This window comes from Sphaerodactylus townsendi, linkage group LG06 (assembly GCF_021028975.2).
Source record: "Sphaerodactylus townsendi isolate TG3544 linkage group LG06, MPM_Stown_v2.3, whole genome shotgun sequence".
In the NCBI taxonomy this organism is placed as follows: Eukaryota; Metazoa; Chordata; class Lepidosauria; order Squamata; family Sphaerodactylidae; genus Sphaerodactylus; species Sphaerodactylus townsendi.
The window spans coordinates 52696853-52719007 of NC_059430.1; the positions used below are offsets into that span (position 1 = coordinate 52696853).

The window sequence follows — 22155 nt, forward strand, 5'->3', positions numbered from 1 at the left end:
TCCCATTGTCAAAAAACAAACCTGGGCTATCAAACTGCAAGAAATTCACCAAAAATTTCCCACTTGCTGTACATGGATGATCTAAAGCTTTATGGAAAATCAGAAACTGAAATTCAGTCACTGACCAACACAATGGGAATCTTCAGCAATGCCATAATAGTATGGAGTTCGGCTTGGACAACAGCGCCACAGCTGGCATTGAAGAAAGGGAAAATTACTGACAGTAAGGGCATAGAGATGCCTAATGGAAAAACCATGCAGCGCAATCAACCTGAATCCTTGAAATACCTGGGAATACTACAGCTGGACAACACCAAGCTACGGATTACGTGAAAAATGCGGTCAGCAGAGAATACGTCCAAAGCGTCAGAAAAATTCTGAAGAGCAAATTTAATGGCGGGAATACTCTATCAAGGCTATCAACATCACCATAAATTCGCCATCAGATACACCGCTGGAATTGTGGAACTGGACGCTAGCGGAGCTGGATGATCTTACCAGAAAAACAAGAAAACTGATGACAATCCACCACTCATCACATCTGCTGTGAGTGATGTTGATGACTTCACCTACCCAGAAAATCAGGAGGCAGAGGGCTTCTGCAAGTGAAGCAAATGGTGGAAGAGAACCATGCACTGGCAGATTATGTGAAAAACAGTGCGAAACCTAACATTGATGGAAGCCAACAGCAGAAAACTGCTCAAAGTGCAAAAGACAAAGAGTGAATACCAGAAAATACACTGCAAAGCAGAAGAGAAAACTGGCAAAAGAAGGCTCTCCATGGACAGTTCCTAGAAAAAATTGAGGACAAAATTGACAAGGAAAATACCTGATTGTGGCTCACAAACGGAACTTTAAAAAACGAGACTGAGAGCTTGATTCTTGCAGCCCGAGAACAAGCACCGGAACAAACACCATCAAAGCCAGAATTGAAAAGTCAACTACAGATCCTGCGCAGACTCTGCAAGGAAGCAGACTAAACAATAGATCATATACTTAGCTGCTGCAAGAAGATCGCGCAGGACGGACTTTCACAAGCAGAGGTGCGGGCGCATAATACTGTTGCTCAGATGATTCACTGGAACTTGTGCCACAACTACCATCCGCTCCGTGACAAAGAACTGGTGGAATCACAAACCTGAAAAAAAAAGGCCTACTGAAAATGAACACGTAAAACTACTCTGGGACTTCTGAATTCAGACTGACAAAGCTTCGGGAACACAATACTCCTGACCTACCACAATCGTGGAAAAAAAGAAAGTGTGGATAGTTGATGTTGCAATTCCTGGTGACAGCAGGATTGATGAGAAGCCAACTGGAAAAACTTACACGACACGAGGGATTTGGTTGATTGAACTACAAAGACTCCTGGCACAAACCAGTAAAGGTGGTCCTAGTAGATCGGCACACTGGGTGCAGTGCCTAAAGATCTTGAACAGCACTTAAAAACAATTGGCGCTGACAAAATCACCATATGTCAGCTGCAAAAGGCCACCCTACTCGGCTCTGCACGCATTATTCGTCGATACATCACACAGTCCTAGATGCTTGGGAAGTGTCCGACATGTGATGTAATACAAAATCCAGCATATTGATCTTGTTTGCTGTGTATAATTGTTTTGTAGTAGTAATAATAATAATAATAATAATAATAATAATAATAATAATAATAATAATAATAATAATAATGCCACCCTTGCTGTATGGGTCACCTGGGCCTCCACCAACAAGGACAGCTCCAGATGGACCCCTGGGCTCTTGACTGAGGCAGCCATTTTAAGGGCCACCCCATCCAGTGTTGGCAGCTGGAACTCCACTGATCCCCCCCACTGCCGACCTACCCACAGGACCTCCATCTTTGCTGGATTTAGTTTCAATCTACTCTGCTTCAACCAACCAGCTACTGCCACCAAACAGTGCTGGAGAGCCGCGGGGGGAGGGGACGGCGCGGCTGGCTGGTCCTCCATCAACTGAATGAATGTCACTAGCATACTGATGACAACTCAGCCCAAAGCTCCACACCAGCTGAGTGAGGGGATGCATGTAGATGTTAAATAAAATATAGCCAGTTAAGAGTTTCTGACTAGAGATCTTCAAGACTAAAAAAACCTTTGATCTTCTATTCAAAAATGTTCATTTACTGAAATATGATCTGCTGCACATGCTTCCTGAGATGAAGCAGGCAGCATTAAGGTAAGGCTTCCTTCACTATGGCTCTCTAGCTGTGGAATGTCCTCATCTGGCACAGAAACTTTACCTTTTTTCAAACATCATTTCAGTTGAGGTTTTCCTCCCTTCTATTGTGCTGTGTATCTCCTATTGGTAGATACATTTTGTACTATTTCCATGTATTGCATATATTGTGCTGTTTGAATTGCTTGTATTAATATATTTATGCTGTTTGCTTTTTACATATGTATCAATGCTATTAGACCTGCTGGGCTTCAAAGATTTTTAAAGCTGTTTTCACAGTGTTTATAGATACGTTTACTTTTATCTGTTTGTTGTACTTTTTATCTCTTTGTAAATCATTTCAAGAACTAGCCTGCTACAGAGTGTGGGATATAAATGCATGAAACAAATGTAAAAATGGAGTTTTAATGATGAACAAACAGTGCGGAGGTAGAGAAAATGAATGTTATTGCTTTCAAATAGTAAAACAGGTTAAAATAAAATCCTAGGATTTGAATCAGTGGATAATCTCTACTTTCAGTGTATTAAATCCAGGGGGAAATGATGCAAAACAAAACAAAACATCTTTATAGGGAAATCTATATTGATTTTTAAAAAAATTTCCTATGTGCTTTTGTGCTTTCTTAGCTATATTGTGTTCAGCCTTCACCTTTTCAAGTTAATTCACAACTCAGTGATGTAGTACAGTATGATACAGTGTAGTGTAGATTAAGAGTGGTGGATTCTAATCTGAAGAACCAGGCTTGATTCCCCACTCCTCTACATGAGCAACAGACTCTAATCTTGATTCCACAGTATTCCACATGCAGCTTGATGGGTGACTTTGGGCTAGTTAGTTTTCTTTGAACTCTCTCATCCCCACCTACCTCACAAGGTGTCTTTTGTGGGGACAGGAAGGAAAGGAGTTTGTAACCCCCTTTGAGACTCCTTACAGGAGAGAAAGGTGGAGTATACATCCAAACTCTTCTTCTGCTTTATACCTTGTATAGGTAGCTGCCACTGCTTGTTCCTCTCCTGGTTGCACTGTGGGGAGTAGTAGGGAGAAGTTCTTCCTTAGCCCAAACTTTCCCAGCCCACCTGCGGTGATATGCTGCCTCTGCCTGTTGGGCTCATATGACGGAACAGGTTCCCCCTAGTCATTTGTGTCCCTTAGTCAGCCCACAGAGGTGCATTGTCTGTGCAAACACACATGACTACAGTTTGTAAATGGGCAGAGTAAACATTCACAAAAAGTATTCATGTTTGTCCCTGAAGATTTAGTGTACATAGTTCCTCATAAACATAAGCATTAAAAAGTTACAGACATGAGCAACATGCAGTTATTTGTCCGGGAGCTAGCTAGCATATTGCAACCTAGGGCACTTTTAGTCTTTTTGTTAAGCTACAGGTTTCTATTACACTATTTGGCAACAGACTGTTGCCTCAGGAAATGACTGAACATATAGCTGAAATGCAGCCAGCAAAAATGCATCCATCAAATAAAAAATAAAGGGGTAAATAAGACCAGAAAAATTCAAACGCTCATAAAATCTGATTTAGGTATATCCAGGAATATGTTGATTGAAAAGAAAAATACACAGTTCATACAAGACTAAACAATCGTTTGACGTCTTGATGTGCTGAAGATTTCCTTCCTCTTCTAATTAAGAGTCAGGTAATGAAATTTGGGGTTTATCCACACATCAATTAATGATCATTCCAACACAACAATTGTTTACAACTGGGAAGAGTGTCCACAAAGGGAAAAAAATCTATTGCAAATGATTGTTATAGTGCAATGAGACTGCAATCACCAACGATGAGTAGATTTATTTATCTATTCTATTTATAGTCCAACCTTCACCTTATGGCTCACAATGGCTTCCAACATAAAATAGAAAATAAAATATTTTCTATTTAATATAGAATAGAAAATAACATCAATACAATATGTCAATATAAATCTATTATAATCTAATGTAATTCAGATGGTGTTAACATTTGACAAGTTAAAACAAATAGATTTCCCTATGCTCCTCATTCAAACCAATGTATGAAGGAAAATGTGTCACATTCCATAGGGCCATGGTCTCATCTGATAGAATGTTCCATCAGGCTGGGGCCAGGGCTGAGAATGCCCTGGCCCTAATTGAGCACACCCCGAAGGCCAGGGATCCTCAGCAAGTTTGTTTTTGGTTGCTCCAGAGACTAGAACACAGAGTAATGGATTTAAACTATGAGAAAAGAGATTTCCCATAAACATTTGGAAGAACTTCTTGATAGTAAGAACTGTTTGACAGTAGAATACACTGCCTCAGAGGGTAGTGGAGTCTCTTTCTTCAGAGGTTTTTAACAGAGTCTGGATGGCCATCTGTCGGGAGTGTTTTATTGTATGTTCCTGCATGGCAGGGAGTTGGACTGGATGGCCCCAAGGTCTCTTCCAACTCTGTGATTCTGTTATTCCAAGAAAATAAAGAAGATAAAAGTAAAAGAAAGGCCAATTTGATGGAATATTGTTGTTGCCTCAACCATAGGCCTGGTGGAACAGGTCTGTATTACAGGCCCTGTGAAATTCTGTCACGTCCTGCAGATCTGATCTCACAGAATGTTCCATCAAGCTGGGGTCCTGGTCAAGAACAGCCAGATAGCCTTCAGGCCACAGATCAGCATATTGTTATTAGCAAAGCACAACACTCTTCAGGGAATATAGTGGGAGAGGTCTCTCAGATATGATGGCCTCAGACCATTTATGTCTTTGAAGGTAAGTACCAGAACTTTGGATCTGATTCAGTAGGAGTCAATACAGCTGGAGGATCACAGGTTGAATATATGCCTTTCATGGCATCCCTGTGAGGACCTGCGCTGCTGCATTCTGTACCAGATGGAGTTTCCAGAGCAGGCCCAAGTGCAGCCCTGTGTAAAGCCAATTGAAGTAGATCATCCTAAAAAAAGACCATTGCATAGATCATTGTGGCTAAATCAGAGTGGTGCAGGTAGGGAGCCAACAACTTCAACTGGCAAAGATGATAAAAAGCAAGTGGGCAACATTTGTGACCTGAGCCTCCATAGTTAAGGAGGAATCAAAGATCACACCCAGACTCTTGATGCCTGACAAAGATGTTACTTGCATGCTATCACATTTTGGAGTTGGCCATTCCCACCTAAACCTCCCCAACTTCAATGGATTTAACTTCTTTTTTTTCAAGAGAAGCCTTACCACAGCCTCTTTCAACCCCCCAGGGAAAGTCCCTTAACTCAGAGTCAGATTAATAATACTTACTACTCTCCGGACTCTGTCAACAGTGTCTTGGGAAAGGCTGCTGAACTGGTCCAACAAAGGACCTGAAGATGGCCAAGTCGTGGCAAGGAGGACTTGGCAGAATACCAAGACCTTATTTGCAAAAAAGCTTGCACAGCTGAGGTCTGAGTTTCTAATAATTTTGAACCTCTCTGTCAGGTCCGTCAATGACTGAATTACTCTAAATAATTAAGCTGTATTAGCGGATGAGATGCTAGTCGTGAAATATTATTTTTTGAGTGGCCTTCACTGCGATGTCATAAGCCTTCTTAAGTGTCTTATAAGATGTTCATGCCACTTCCTCACAAGTTCTCCACCATACTCGCACTAGTCTTCTCAGCTCCTGCTTTCTCTTTATCGTGAAGGTATGCCAAGAAGCTAATTTGAAGCAAGGACAAGTGGACGTCAGAAAGTGATCTCATCAAGTGACATCAACCACATGGGTAAATCAGAATGGAGCAGGAGGGGAATAGTAATTCCTGGGCTCATGCTTATTCAGATATTGCAAAACCATACTGGCACTATTTGAATTATACCACAGATGTGCAAAGTATAATTCTCTAAAGCAAAGCATCTGCCAGAATATTTGTTAATCACACAGAATTACAAAAATACTACACAAAAGCTTAATGAGTTATTCTTTTCTCTCTGGGCAAAAAGTGGATACTGGAAAGATAGCCATATCTGAGAAATACTTGTCAAGGTAATAAATCAGAAAAACTGTCATGAACAGACTTATAAAGACATAAATGAAGAATCAAGTAGTATATTCATTAATGCCTGCTTAAATGGCATCTAACCAAAAATTCTGAAGGAAAGGGAATTGGTTATTACTGCACTGCCAACTATTGTAAGTGTACTAACAGCGTATTTGCCAAAGGACTGGAAAATAGGAAATAACCCATCCTTCAGTAGCCCCAAAGTTGTTGTAGGAGCACATGGGCTGTGCAGCTTGTGTTCAGACTAATAAAATACCATAATACAGAATAAATACATAAATAACTGCTTGGAGCGGAGTTTTGGAAAGACTGGACTTTGAAGAAATAAGGCTTGGATCACACGGCTACCTTCAAGTGGGGGGACTGATTTGTGCTAATTCCCTCTCCCGCTACACACCATGACTGTGCCTCATGCTGTTCTGGAATGCCACAATGCACAGGAGCAGCCTTTCAGAAAGCATTCTGACCTGCAAGTGAAGGCAGGAGAAGTGGAAGTCCCATCATACTGATGAAAATACCGTCCATTAGAAGTGATTTTCTACAGGATTCACACCTCAATCAACAGACAAATAAGAAGTTATGGTTTATATAGAACACCTGGATTTTCTGGAATTATTGAACAATTGCCCCAAAGAACGAATGGGCATGCCTTATGTGCATGCTGGAAGTGATATTATTGCATTGCTGGCAATGTTGCAGTGACACTGGGATAGGCCTCTACCCACTTCCGGTAAGTCCTGGAGTAGGTTCACCAAATGAAGTCAATAAAAGCTTTCCTATCCAGTCTTTGGACATGATGGTACTTTTAATGTGTTCATGAATGTCTGGTTGCTGGGAAGTATGTATGCTCTTTAGTAAGAAAAAGTATGGATGTAAAGTGCTATTGAGAAACACAGCACTCCACTAGACCACTAGGGAAATAAGCTCATGCTATTCACCTAACAAAATCTCAATATATGATGACCTGATAAATGTGTAGAACAGAAAGGCTCTGTATATCCCAGAGCTTGAAATGCATGATTAATAAAGGGGGAATACCCCACCCCCAAATAACAGCTCCACTTCCTGAGCCACATAAATAGCTTCATTCATGACAGGCATCACAGATGAACCAATGTAAGTTAAACCCATTCATACTTACAAATTATAGAGCATATCAGCCATGTTGCTGCGATAGTACAAGGCATTTCTGTAGGCGCTTTCAGCTTCAGAAATCTTGCTCTGGCTCTTTAGAACATTTCCAAGGTTACCCCATGCTGCCAAGAGAAGAAAGCAGTATTCAGAAAGAGCTACAATCCAATTATATACTCAACACAGTATCTGAGCATTGAGAAGTCCCTCAGGGACAGAAAACCCACAGAGCTGTCTTCTTCTTTTTTAATCTGGAGAATAACTTTCGCTTTTCATTACAGGATATTGTTTCTTCAAAATTGCCCCAAGAGGGCACACATTATCAGCAAAAGGCATCTATTGGTGGGATCACAATTTCCTTATGACCATCTCCTAAGCCCTTATGGATGTGGGGAGACATCCAAGTAAGATAAAGCAGTTACAATGCTGTGTATGGAAGCACAAAACATAGAGACCTTCATAGCACCAAGTATAAAAGGAGAAAGAATAGTTTAGCAGATCCTTAAAAAGAAGCACACTTTGCATATTCATTTTGGGGCATGTGCAATGGATGAGCCTCACCCTGGGAAAACCACCTTCGTGATCATGGTGTCTCCCCTGGAAAGGGGTGGGGGTGCCCTTCACTCTTCACTTGCTGGGGTCGTTGGAGAAAGGGCTTCTTGGCCTTGTGGTGTGTGTCCCCAGGAGCATCATCAGCATTTTGAAAGGGGGCGGCCTTGTTCTGTGAGAAGCAGTCTTTTCCTGACTGTTGAACTGTGATCTACGTTCACTGTTCAAGCGAGGGCCAGAGAAGTAACGTTGGACAAGGGGAGGGGTGAACCAACCAGATCGGCAGGGCATCTTGTGAGCCTTTTTGAGGGTGTTTCCAGTTCCTTCTTCACTTTGGGGGCATGTTGATGATCCAGTGGCCAGCTGCGGAGGGCCTTCTCCAGTTAAAAAATGGAGCTGAACTGTTTTGGTTTTTTTCTTAATTTTGTGAGGTCCAGGAGACCAGTAGCGATTCACCATCCCGTTGTGTGTGCTCCATGAAGAAGCCTGTCTTCCTCTCTCTCTCTCTCTCTCTCTCTCTCTCTCTCTCTCTCTTTCTTTCCTGTGCAGCCTGGTCTGACGTGGCCTTTTTCATTCTCACTGGAGACAGCCACACCTGGGTGCACACAGCCCTCCCCCCTGGGATTTTGATATTTTAATTTCTATCTGTTTTGTTTCTTCTGGTTTCCAGATTATTCCTTGAGGATAAGGCATGTCTACATTTGCTGGGAAGTAGCTTCATCTACAGAACTGGGTGGGTGGGCACATATGCGTTTTGTGTGTGTGTGTGTGTGTGTGTGTGTGTGTGTGTGTGTGTGTGTGTGTGTGTACATATATATAGAGAGAGGGAGATTAAAACATACACATATATACACAGACAATGCCTGAGTTGTACCAATCTGACATTTCCACAGGCTGCTGAGGAACAGATGAAAGCTATGGGGGGGGGGGGCTCTTTTTATCTGTGCTTGCAAACCCTTTTGGACTAGTTTTCAGAGCCATCAAGGACTTATTAAAGCGGCATCCTACATATTTAAAAAAATTGGGGGCATGTTGGTTCTAGAACACCCTGGAGAAGGAAGCAGGAAGAAGTGATTTCAACAAAGGGAATGAAATAAATGACCATGTGGAAGAATGGAAGAGTATGAATCATGTGAAGGATGGGCAGAGGCTTCTGTCCAAGGAATTATACAAGGGAAGGATACACTTCTTTGTCAGGAAGCAGATTAACTTATTTGCAAGTAAGTAGATCAATACAACCATCATTCAAGTGCATGCCTCAACTACAGATGCTGATGATGAAGAAATTGAAAGCTTTTATGGAAGTGTTCAGGAAGAAATTGATCACCTAAACAAGATGGGCTGATAGTCATAGATGACTGGAACACAAAAGTAGGAAACAAAGAATCAAATATGGTGGAAACATTTGAGGCTAAGAGCATGAAATGTAGAAGGAGAGCAACTCAAATAATTATGTCATTGTGAACACATTTCAGGCAACCAAACAGATGACTGTATACATGGGCAACACCATCAATATAGAAATCAAATAGCTTACATAATAGCAAGCAGAAGATGGACAAACTCTATTGTCTCTCCTAAAACAAGGCCAGAACCATTGTAATGCCCAGTGTAAAGAAACAGAAGAGAACAACAATAAAAGGAAGAGCAAGAGATTTGTTCCACAAGATCCAACAAATCAAAGGGAAATTGAAAGCATAGTTAGGCATGCTGAACAGGCATGCATAGTTAGGCATGCTGAAGTTTGGCATGCTGAACAGGACCAAATAATGAAAAGATGGGAACAATACACTGAAGAACTTTACAGAAATGAAAGGATGACAAATTCCTTCAGTGAAGTGAAAGCTGCACTGAGAACAATTGGGAGAAACAAATCAGCAGGATCAGATGGGATATCAATTGATTTATTCCAAGCCACAGAAATAGAGCCCATCAAAATCCTAAGAAGAATATGCCAACAAATATGGAAAACAAAACAATAGCCCATGGACAGGAAATGGTCAATTCCAGAAAAAAGAGATGGCAAAAACTGTAGCAACTATTGGACTACTGCCTTCAATCGTTTTGTTACTCCATAGAGCAACTTCGGCAGACTGTCTTACTCCCAGCGAAAGGGTGGGAAGGATGCCAGGAGACAAGAGGCTGAATTAATTAATAAATTTTATTCAAACCGACAAGGGTTCCAGCAGCAAAAGGGAAGAATTGCTTTTTATAAGGGCTTTTTATAAGGAAAAAGGCAAGAAAAAAATAAAATGCATCTCTATTCATAACAGAACCATAAATCTTACACATGTCATGATGAAACCCTACACTTCAATATAACACTTCCAATTAATCATCTACAAATTTCTCTTCCATTCTGATCATCCCAATCCTATGTAATATATCAATTTAGGGAGTGCTACAAGATCTCAGTGGTTGTTTGAAATTCCAGGGTTAATACAAGAAGTCTTCAGGCAGGAACCCAATTCTCTTGGGCAACTAGGCATTCTCTAAAACACTTGTTTGAAACAGAGGCTTATCAGCTTTCAAAGGCACAAAGAACATAGTTCTCTCCATTCATAATCAAGAATGTACAATACAAATATCATATATATATGGTATATATCTCACACTGTGCATAGAACAGCTATTCTCTAGAACTATTTTAATTCTGATATTTTAATCCACCAGCAAAATTCATAAACTCCCTTAAACATTACATCAGAGTATTGTCGAAGGCTTTCACGGAAGGAATCACTGGGGTGTTGTGTGGTTTCCAGGCTGTATGGCCATGTTCTAGTGGCATTTTCTCCTGATGTTTTGCCTGCATCCATGGCTGGCAGATGATCCTCTGAAGATGCCAGCCACAGATACAGGCGAAACATCAGGAGAAAATGCTACTAGAACACGGCCATACAGCCTGGAAACCACACAGCACCCCATTACATCAGACCTTGTTACAAGAAACTAAAAGCTTACACCTGATACTCTGGTCTCCTTTCCTTGAAGGAGTTATCTGCCAGACAAAGGCAAAGGGGTATAAAGCGAAGTTTATTCATACTGGACCCTTTAATGAGATTAGTTTCCGTATAGTGTATCTGTTTTGCCTGGCCTGTGTTGAAGCCAGTAAAACTTTGGTCAAGCCCCAAGGGCTTCTGGACCATGTTTTACTTCTGTAACTACAATTTTTCACTGGAGTAAAATGATGCTCAAAATCTTACAACAAAGATTTTTACCATATATGGAATGATAAATACCTGATGTTTGAACTGGATTCAGAAAAAGAAGAGACATTGGAGATCATATTGCAAATCGACATTGGTTACTTGAGCATATGAGAGAATTTCAGAAGAAAATCAGATTGTGTTTCATGGATTAAACCAAAGCCTCTATGTGGATCATGAAAAACTATGGCTCATTTTAATGGCAGCAGGAAGAGAGGCAGACCCGACATGAGAGGAATTGACTCTATAAAGGAAGCCATGGTCCCCAGTTCGCAAGACCTGAGCAAGGCTGTTAATGATAGGATGTTTTGAAGGTCATTGATTCATAGGGTCACCATGAGTCAGAAGTGACTTGACAACACTTGACACACAAAAACATACAAGATAATTCCTCTGTAGAGAACAGTTATTATAGTTCGATACATCTAGGTCAGGGGTAGGGAACCTTTAACACTCAAAGAGCCATTTGGACCCGTTTTCCACGGGAAAAGAAAACACTTGGAGCCGCAAATAATTTTTGACATTTAAAATAAAGATAACACTATATATATTGGTGTTTTTTTAACCTTTTACTCCGCTCATTCTGAGAAGCGCATGGATTCTCACCCAACTGCAGGGCGGGCAAGGATCGGGCCAGCGGCTCGGCCTCACCGGCCGCCGGGAAAGTGCCTGCCCCGCTCGAACACGGCGGGCGAGAGGGGAAGTTGGTGCGCCCTTCCTGCTGCCTGCAGGGCGGGCAAGGATGAAGCCGGTGGCTCAGCCTCGCCGGCCGCCAAGAAAGCACCCACCCCGCTCCAATGGGGCGGGCGAGAGGGGAAGTTGGTGCGCCCTTCCTGCTGCCTGCAGGGCGGGCAAGGATGGGGCCGGCAGTTCGGCTCGTGGAGCTGCAGTGCAAGGGCAGAAGAGCCGCAGGTTCCCTACCCCTGATCTAGGTAATACAACAACAAGGCCCACAACAAAGGCCCACAGCAATGAAACCATGGAAAAGTACAAGACCCATAGGAATTGAATACCAGAAAAATCTATTAAAAAGCAAATAAGTTGTATAGAAACAACAAAGTCTATATTACAAAACTTATTAAGCACTATAATAGGGGTCATAGAATCATAGAGTTGGAAGAAATCCCTTCGGGACCGCGTTACTTCATATGTCCCCACTAGACCTCTGTGCTCAGCAGAGGCCAATTTACTGGTAGTCCCTGGCCCCTCAATGATGCGGCTGGCCTCCACTCGGGCCAGGACCTTTTCAGCCCTGGCCCCTGCCTGGTGAAACACTCTTCCTCCAGCTGTCCGGGCCCTGCGGGATCTTGGTGATTTCCGCAGGGCCTGTAAGATGGAGTTGTTCCGCCGGGCCTTTGGAGTGTCCAGCCGCTGAAAGTGCCCCCCCTCTCCGTTTCATCCCCATGGAAATTTGGGTTCATTATCATCTACAGAACCCACCCTTCTCTCCTCTTGGGAGGGTTTAAGAAGAATTTTAACGGGCATTGTTACGTATTAATTGCTGCATTTTGATTTATATTATTGAGAGATTATTGTATTTGATTTTATGTTTATTTGTATTTGAATTTCATGTTGTTCACCGCCCAGAGCCCTTCGGGGATTGGGCAGTATATAAGTTTGAAAAATAAATAAATAAATAAAAATAAAGTCCAACCCCCTGCAATGCAGGAACACACAATCAAAGCACTCCTGTCAGATGGCCATTCAGCCTCTGTATAAAAACCTCCAAAGAATGAGACTCCACCACACTCCGAGGTAGTGCATTCCGCTGTCAAACAGCCCTTACTGTCAGGAGGTTTTTCCTGATGTTTAGATGGAATGTCTTTTTCTTCACCATGAATCCATTACTCCTGGACCTAGTCTCTGGAGCAGCAGAAAACAAGCTTGCTCCCTCACCAACATGACATCCCTTCAAATATCTAAACATTGCTATCATGCCACCTCTTAACCTTCTCTTCACCAAACTAAACATACCCAGCTCCCTAAATCTCTCCTTGTATGGCATAGATTCCAGATCTTTTACCATTTTGGTTGCCCTCCTCTGGACCCATTCCAGTTTGTCAATATCCTTCTTGAATTTCGGTGCTCAGAACTGTACACAATATTCCAGGTGAGGTCTAATCAATGCAGAATAGAGAGCTACAATTACATGCCTCGATCTAGACACCATACTCCTATTAATACAGCCCAGAATCACATTGGCTTTCCTGGTTGCCAGATTACACTGCTGAGCCATGTTCAGTTTGTGGTCTAATAAGACTCCTAGATCCCTTTTGCATGTAGTGTTGTCAAGCCAGGTGTCACCCATCCTATATCTGTACATTTCATTTTTTCTGCCTAAGTTTAGTATCTTACATTTATCTCTGTTGAAATTTTATTTATTTATTTATGTATTTAATTATTTTTCAAACTTACATACCGCCCAACCCCCGTAGGGCTCTGGGCGGTGAACAACATGAAAATTCAAATACAGATAGACATAAAAATCAATTACAAATTAATCTATCAATAATGTAAATTAAAATGCAGCAATTAATACATGAACAATGCCCGCAACAGTCCCTCTTAAACCCTCCCGAGAGGAAAGAAGAAAGGATGTTTCTTTTGGCCCAGCTCTCTAATCTGTCCAGGTCATTTTGAATTCTGACTCTGTCCTCCTATTTTGGTGTCATCTCCATATTTGATTAGCATGCCCTCTATTGCATCATCAAAATCATTGAAAAAAATATTGAAGAGCACTGGGCCCAGGACAGAACCCTGTGGCACCCCACTAGTCACTTCCCTCCAGGATGAAAATGAGCCATTGATGAGCACCCTTTAAGTTTGGTCAGTCAAACAATTACAAATCCATCTAATAGTAGCATTGTCTACTCCACATTTCACTAGCTTACTTGAAATAATATCATGGGGCACGTTGTCAAAAGCTTTACTAAAATCAAGGTATGCTATATCCACAGCATTCCCTTCATCTACCAAGCTTGTCAAAAAAAATAAAGAGATAAGATTAATCTGGCATGACTTGTTTTTCAGAAATCCATGCTGACTTTTTGTGATCACAGTATTCCCCTCTAAGTGCTGGCAGACCATCTGTTTAACGAACTGCTCCAGAATCTTCCCTGGTATTGATGTCAGGCTGACTGGACAGTAATTATTAGGGTACTCCTTTTTCCCCTTTTTGAAGATGGGGATAACATTAGACCTCCTCCAATCCACTAGGACTTCCCCTGTTCTCCAGGAGTTCTCAAATATTATAGCAAATGGTTCTGAGATTAATTATGCCCGTTCTTTTAATATCCTGGGATGTTGCTCATCAGAGTCTGGAGATGTGAATTCATTTAAAGTAGCCAGGTATTCCTGCACTACATCTTTATTTATTCTGTGCTGAATTTCTCCTGCTATCTTCTGTTTAATTTTCCCCTGGATAAGCATCATTTCCTTTTTGGGAAAGACTGCCCTTTCTCCATCCCCTGTTAGCATTTTGCCATCTTCATGCAGTGACTATCTTTTTTCTTCCTTTCGCTATGGACATAACCAAAAAAGCTTATTCTGTTGTTTTTAATCTCTCTGGCAAGCCTCAGCTCATTGTGAGCTTTAGCTTTTCTGATTTTCTCCCTACACATCCTGGTTATTTTTTTAATTCCTCTATGGTGATTTCCCCCCTTTTTCCATTTCTTGTACATGTCCCTTTTAAATCTTAGCTCTGTTGAAAGTTCTTTAGACAGCTGTCCTGGTTTCCTTAGGCTGTTTCCGCACGGGCGGAATACAGCGCCCTAGGGATGCTAAAAACTGTGTCCCTGGGGAGGAGTTCACATGGCCAGCCCAGGCGGCACGAAGACGCTGCTTCTGAACCTCACTCCCTGAGCGAGGTTTTTCAGAAGCAGCGTCTTCCAACTGCTGTTGTGCGAACGGCAGAAGCTGGAAGGCGCCATATCCCCCCCCCACACACACACAGTCCCTGAACGCTGTACTTTGTCTCCTGGCTTCTGGCGCATCGCAGAGACCGGGGACACGCCCCCTGGCCTGCAACTCCAGAGCCACCGCTCCAGCCTGCGGGGGGGGTGTGTCCCCTGGCCTCTGCGATGTGCCAGAAGCCAGGAGACAGAGATGGCGTTCAGCAATGGCGCATCCTGTGCGAAGGCTGCACTACCACCTGCAGACCTACCGGGACCGTCTGTGTGAACGGTCGGGGTGTGTGTGTGTGTGCGTCGGCATTGTTTATGCCGACACATCCCTGCACAGCGCCCATGCGGAAAGGGCCTTAGACACCTCCTATCTTTCCTCCTCATTGGAACTGTTTGAAATTGCGCCCTCAAAATCTCATGCACTACTTTCTCTTTTAGTGCATTTGACCACGGGATTCCTAAGCTTACTTTCTTAAAATCTGCTTTCTTAAAATCTAGAATGCATATTATTACACTTAGCATCCTCTTCCCACTATATAACAAACTCCATGAGAACATGATCACTCCCACCTAAGGATCCTACCACTTCCACTCCACTGATCAGGTCACTATTATTGGTTAGGAGCAGATTTAAAATAGCCATTCTCCCTAGTTGCTTCTTTCACCTTCTGGACCATGAAATTGTCCTCAAGCTTTTCAGTCTATGGGCACCTCTGAAATTCCAACACAAGGTCAAAGGGCACATTAAAAAAAAATCCCTGATAGCAAGTGGGACCAACCAGATAATCTCAGGGAGTGAAGTCATGTGTAACGTTGATAGTACCTCTTCACATTTCAGGAAGAAGCCCTGCTTAATGGGAAGCCTTTTGAAACTGACACTGATAGTAAACACACAAGAAGTATACATATTGAGAAAGTTAAGAAAACTCATCTGATAGTATCTGTCTTCATTTTGCAGGCATCTTAACTTATGTAAAAGGAAAATGAATGAAAATGTATCTTCTCTTGGCTAGCCCCCATTTTTAACCTGCACCATTACTTGTAAGAATAATAGTTGGTGGTGAAGGGCTGACGAGAGTTTCTTGTACATGTGTACAGTTAGAGACAGATTCCAGCCAGATTTTGGTAGGTGAACAAAACTTGATCTAGTGATATTATCAAATGTCATATTTGAAAGTATTATTATTATTATGGTAGATTTCACAGCTGCCAGATCTGGTTGTTGGCCTTCATTACAATTTGAGTTTCGCCCAGAGGCCTAGGAAGTTGCAATGTATCAGTGCATTATTATTATACTCATAACAACACAGCACAAGTGTCTGGAATTCATCTCTGAATATCGAGTCCTTCCCAAGGACCTAGGATAGTATAGGTATTTGCGTAGAATGTGAGCAGTTCCTAGAAGTGCTACTTTCTGCAGCATGTGGACTGATGTTCTGTCCAAGTTTAGGCTTTTCAGATGCTTTTCAAGGTTTCCTGGGATTCCCCCCAGAGCACCGACCACTATTGGGACTACTGACGCCCTCCCTCACCACAATCGCTTGACTCAATTTGTAGGCCCCTGTATTTCGTGATCTTCTCCAGCACTTTGTCCTCTACCCTGCTGTCAACTGGCACTGCAACAATATTATTATTATTATTATTATTATTATTATTATTATTATTATTATTATTATTATTATTATTTAATAGACTGCTCTATTAGGTGCATAAAGCATTTTAGCCCTGCATTACAATCTTGTTTAGTCAAAATTGTCCTACTATGTTTATATAATATAATTCCACTTTACTTAACATAATGCTACTGTCCACAGCATATTGTGAGCACCAAAAACTCAAGAATCCCTACCTAGTTTCTAAACAAATCCAAAACTTGGGTGCCAGGAAATTTATTGGAGGTGCCAGAGTGCACATGGGTGCTATGTTGGAGATCCCTGCACTTGAACATTTTCCCACATTTAAACTGGTTAAACAAAAAACTGATAATCCTCAATATGTTAAAGCTTGCAAATAAAATTGTTTTAGTTTTGAATAAGAAGTTGATGCTATGGACTATTGGTAGCTATGGACATGATACCTTTGTTTTATTATGAATTTAATAAATTTAATGAAATAGTATAAATATGATAAAGTAAGAATAAATAAATAAATACAAAGGCTTGACATTGGACACCACATGGGGATATGTTTCCTTCATATCAATGTTAACAACAGTAATACTCTTTAAAATAACCAGATTTCCAATAATTTTTCCAATAATGAATAAGATGTGGGGTCTTTTGTATACTCCCACTTCTGAACACTGGGGCACAAGATGTGAATTGCTAGATGGAAAGAAACTGCTCCAAAATGTTACCAGCGGTAGGTGCCCTTGCATTACAGATACATGGTCTATTAGTAAAGTACATTTATACTAGATAGGTAGGGAGAGAAGAAACAAGCAAAATCGGAATAAATGCCTTGACAACACTGATGAAACTACTTCAGAAGATGTTCAGCTAATTAAATCCCAGTAACATAACTTTGATTTATATATAACACTCTCCATCTTCTTCATTTGATAGGTGAAACTGTACACTAAGACAACCTTTAAACCCTTCTATGTCTTGGTGATATATTCGTATTAATGTGTACTTCTGCCTTGGAATTTCATTGAGCTTTATTACTTGCACTCCTCCCAAATCACTCTTTCTTGAGCTGCCATATATTAGCAAGTTTAAGAGAAGAAAAATGTCCTCGACACAAAGCAAGATTTCTTTTTTACAATGTTACCATTTACAGAAATGTGTTTTCAATAGTCTATAATATATTTGCTTGTTTCATATTTGTGGTCCATCTAAAGAATTCCCTCTTGGAGCTCTTCGCTTCTTTTGTTCGTATAGGCATTGCATACTACTTTGGCTCCCTTGCAATCCATCATATTTTCGTGTAAGCACTTAGCAATGGAGCAGTAACTTTTATATTGGCACTGTATCCAACCATGTAACATTTACACATTAGCAGAGTAATACTGAAAATGAATTCCCAAATAATATATTATTAAATAAAATATTATTTCTTAATGGTTGCTCTCTATGGTTGCTAAATGCCTCTCTATGGTTGCTAAAAGTGCATCAAGAAAACATGCAAAGATGTTCTCACCAAACTCATAACCCATACCTATTAACAAGTCAGAAATATGCCAATTCAGGGTATCTGTCATAGCAGTGACTTGATTAACTCCCATGTCTAGAACTCATATAGTATGAATATCAAATATGGTAGCGAGATAAAAACAATGAATACATATTTCAGTTGCAATAATGGTTTGAGTATCTTTATAAACTCTTTAAAAGCACTACCCGACTCTCAGATATAATTAACGAAATAATCGCTTTATTTTTACATCTGAAATGGTCTCCACAAGCCAAGATCAAAATGGAAGATTCATCTTTGAATATATGAACAGGGCTGCCAACTGACATTCCCTGAAAATGCACCCTTTAACAGCAATTTGAGCTGTAGAAATCTACAAATCTCTGCGGGTTAAGATGGTATCCCTAAATTAGGGGTTTGTGTCCCTATACAAAAAATAAAATAAACCTAAAAATTGGAAGAAAGTTATTTAAATGATTTCAATTCTGAGATGAATAATAGAAGTTGTTGCTATTTTCTGTCCATCATCTCATGAACACTCAACTAATATTAACAATCATCCACACTTCAATAAAATATAGAACTACAATTTGCATTCACAAAGTAATTTTCTAAAAGTCACCGCAGGGAGCGACTTCAAATGCTGAGTTAACTGTTTTCAATGGCAACATTTTTTGTTCTGTCAATGCCCACCAAAAAGAGCCACTAATTTAATGAATATAATCTTACTCTTCAGTCAATCAGGAAAAGTCACCATTTTAACATTTTCATATCACAATAAACAAGTTCATACGCACAGAAACAGTCATGTTAACAACATGCAATAGTGTGCCACAAAAGCAGTAAGAGAATGAAGCTAGAACAAAGTAGCACACTACAGCTGAAACGCTATCAATCACCATATAACAAATATATAAAGTGTATATGTCTTTTTAACTCATTATCAAAAGTGTAATAGCAATGACATACATCTTATCCATTTGAATAACAACCTTTAAAATCTATCTATATATACACGTTACAAAGAATATAGACACCATATAAGAACATAGGTGTATTGCAAACATATCCTACAATAAATACATCATTCCATTAAAGTGCAAATCCAATTGCTGTGGAGTGGGAATGAAACTCGGGAGCAGCAGCAGCAGAAGGCCACTGCTTTTACATCCTGCATGTGAGCTCCCAAAGGCCACTGGTGGGCCACTGTGAGTAGCAGAGTGCTGGACTAGATGGACTCTGGTCTGATCCAGCTGGCTTGTTCTTATGTTCTTAACCTGTAGGGTCACCTCTGACGTAGTATACAATATTATTATAATATTCATAGGTTTTGTGTCCCTTTCACAACGCGTCAATTTCTGGCCCCATAAAGTTCAAAGTGCCTGATGGAAAAATTGTAGTGGGGCTCTATATTAACATCCAAATCTATAAGAAACCATAGATATGTTGCATTCCACAGTTTATGCATGTATCACCCACATTGCAATGGAAATTAATCAGGACGGATGTCCTCTACGAACAATAGTCTTTCCAAGAAGAGACTGACAAGCCGGAACAGAGACCCATGTGCAAACCGCAACACGCGTTTATTTGTGCTTTCATCTGTTTTCTTCAGTGCATGAATTCTCCCATGTTTAAGGTGCCAGTCAGGGTTATGTAATCATATTGTACTGGATATCCCTCAGGCTTTTCATCATATGATGCCAGAGAGAAAAAGCCAGAGATCAATCCAATGTATGTTAAGCTTGGGCACTACAAGCACAAAATTCTGCCTTTCAGAACAGGCTACTTTGCTTCCTACACAGGATCCACAAATTCACCAGCTACATTAACCATAATGATTGTTCCACCTTGTTCTGAGCAACATGAAGATTAATATTCTAAGGAAAACTGCTGCTTGTTATCCAGATGCAAATCACCCTCATGGTTGTGCTGTGCTCTGGAAAATATTCAAAACAAGTCTGATGCTAAGCAACAAAAGCTCATCTCAACCTTCCTGCATGACTTTGGGGACAGTTTTAGTGCCTACAAAGTTCAGGGATGATTTCAGAAACAAGACCCTGCTTCTCTCTCTTCTTCTTAAGAAAAGGGCACAGCTGGAGTTAAGAAATAGTTTTAGCTGGCTACTAAAGCTCCTGTCCTTACCTACTTAGACTCAATGGGCACAATATTACACAGAGCAAAATTCTTCCACAAAAGACTGCATGGCAGGCCTTCAGCTAGAAACTGCTGAGTGCTGCATAATATACATTCAAGGCAGGCATTTTCCCAAGTAAAAGATTGCCTTGAGCACTGTTTCATTCTTTTGTTCCCATTTTCATCATGACCCACAGATTCCACTGACTTTCCCCACCCTCGTAATTCAGTCTTTAGAGAACTGACCTCTGCTTGACTCCAAAATAGCATACTTTGCCTTCTGGTCTGACACTTTGCCTATGAGTATAGGCTACAGGTCCAGAACTAACTCCTGTATGAACTGGACATCAGAACATATATTGCAAGCAGTTCAAATACTACTCATTCCACAAGGAGGCTGCTCTTAATCTTTTCCATGACAACACTGCACAAAGTGTGGCATAACAGTTGTCCCAGGGTTATCAAAACAACCAGCCACAACTAGGAACAGAAGCTGGTATGGTATAATGATTAAAAGAATGAATGAATAAGGATGTTAATTCTAATTTCACTTTTGCCACAAACTCAATAGATAGCTTTAATAAGTCATTTGCACACATACTTATCAGGCACAAGTGTAATAAGTGACTTCCTATGATAGGCCTTTTTTGCCAACTGAGGGTATGCACACATCTTTCTATAGTTTGGGGGGATCTAGTTTGTTTTAAAGTATAAACTTCTCACTCAGTCACCAGGTATTCCAAAGGTAGCAAGGGTATAGGCTTTGGGTTTGCTGCAGTGTGTTGTTTTGGGGTGTCCAAGAACACTATTGAGATCACTGAGGTGGAATTAATATAGGGAAAAAAACTATGAAGATGTATTTATTTACATATTGGTTTAAAGGAAGAGATCAACAGCACAGGTCTCCCAGTAGACAAAGGAGAACGCTGGTTGAGGCACATACATCAAAACTTGTTATGGCTTCACAGAGTAGTTAGACTATTCTGTAGTGCTCTCAGGCACAAACAGACTTGTGCTGACTAACCACTAGGTTGGATCCTCACATGTACACAGGATTCCACCCACACCAGCCTGCCCTTTTCCAAGATTCCGACTAAATGATGCAAGGTCTGCTCATCTCCAGAGACAGACCTAACAATAAATTAATCTCTTCACTCTCAGAGACAGAACCAAACTACTGTCATGAACCAATCTTCTGGGGACAAGGGACTGCTGGAAGAGCATCCAGAAGCATAGGAAGTAAATCAAAGTCCTGTGGCAATAGATAAGGTTGAGAAAGTAAACATATCACAGTCAGAGGATCCCAGCCAGAGGATCCCCGGGCGCCCCCCACATGACAAGATGGCATGCACCCCAGCTGCATGCTACTGAGCCCCACCCCCTGGCCTCCATGCAGGCCAGTTTTTGCCATCCCCAGGCCCTGGGGTGGCAGGAGCCAGTCTGCAGAGAGGCAAGGGCGGGGTTCAGCACGCAGGAGCATGGGGAGTGCAGGGGCACCCGGAGGAGGTGTTGCCCCCAAGCGCCATTTCCCCTTGATACGCTTCTGGGCAGACCTGAATTGTCACTGCTCTCTCCCTGAGACAAATCTAAACTCGTCCCTCCTGTTCTTCCCTCCAACATTCCATCTCCTTTTCAAAGGTGACTGGATACTGAAGCAGCACTCCTGTAAGCTCATCTGAGTGGCTGTTTCCCATCTCCCTTACGGGAAAATTCTGTAATTCCCATGTTGTCCTTCTTCTTCTATTTCCCCCTCTTTGACTGGTCCCGATTATTGTTATCTGGTTAAAGACACTGCTAGAATTCTAATAGATACTGAAGATTTTAAATTGTAAATTGTATAATTTAAACTGATGTTGGACAGTGTTGTGAGCTGCCCTAAGCCTGACTTGGTTGGGAAAGGGAAGGTA

At 41.2% G+C, this 22155-nt stretch overlaps 1 protein-coding gene across 1 annotated transcript in view; it reads right to left on the bottom strand.

The window, feature by feature from the left end:
- Window positions 1-22155, bottom strand: part of TMTC2 (transmembrane O-mannosyltransferase targeting cadherins 2) — a 261000-nt gene that overhangs the window by 84831 nt on the left and 154014 nt on the right. Inside the window, exon 4 of the mRNA XM_048499966.1 lies at window positions 7331-7445. Within this exon, the coding sequence (XP_048355923.1) occupies window positions 7331-7445 (115 nt within the window). The remainder of the gene's footprint in view (window positions 1-7330; window positions 7446-22155) is intronic.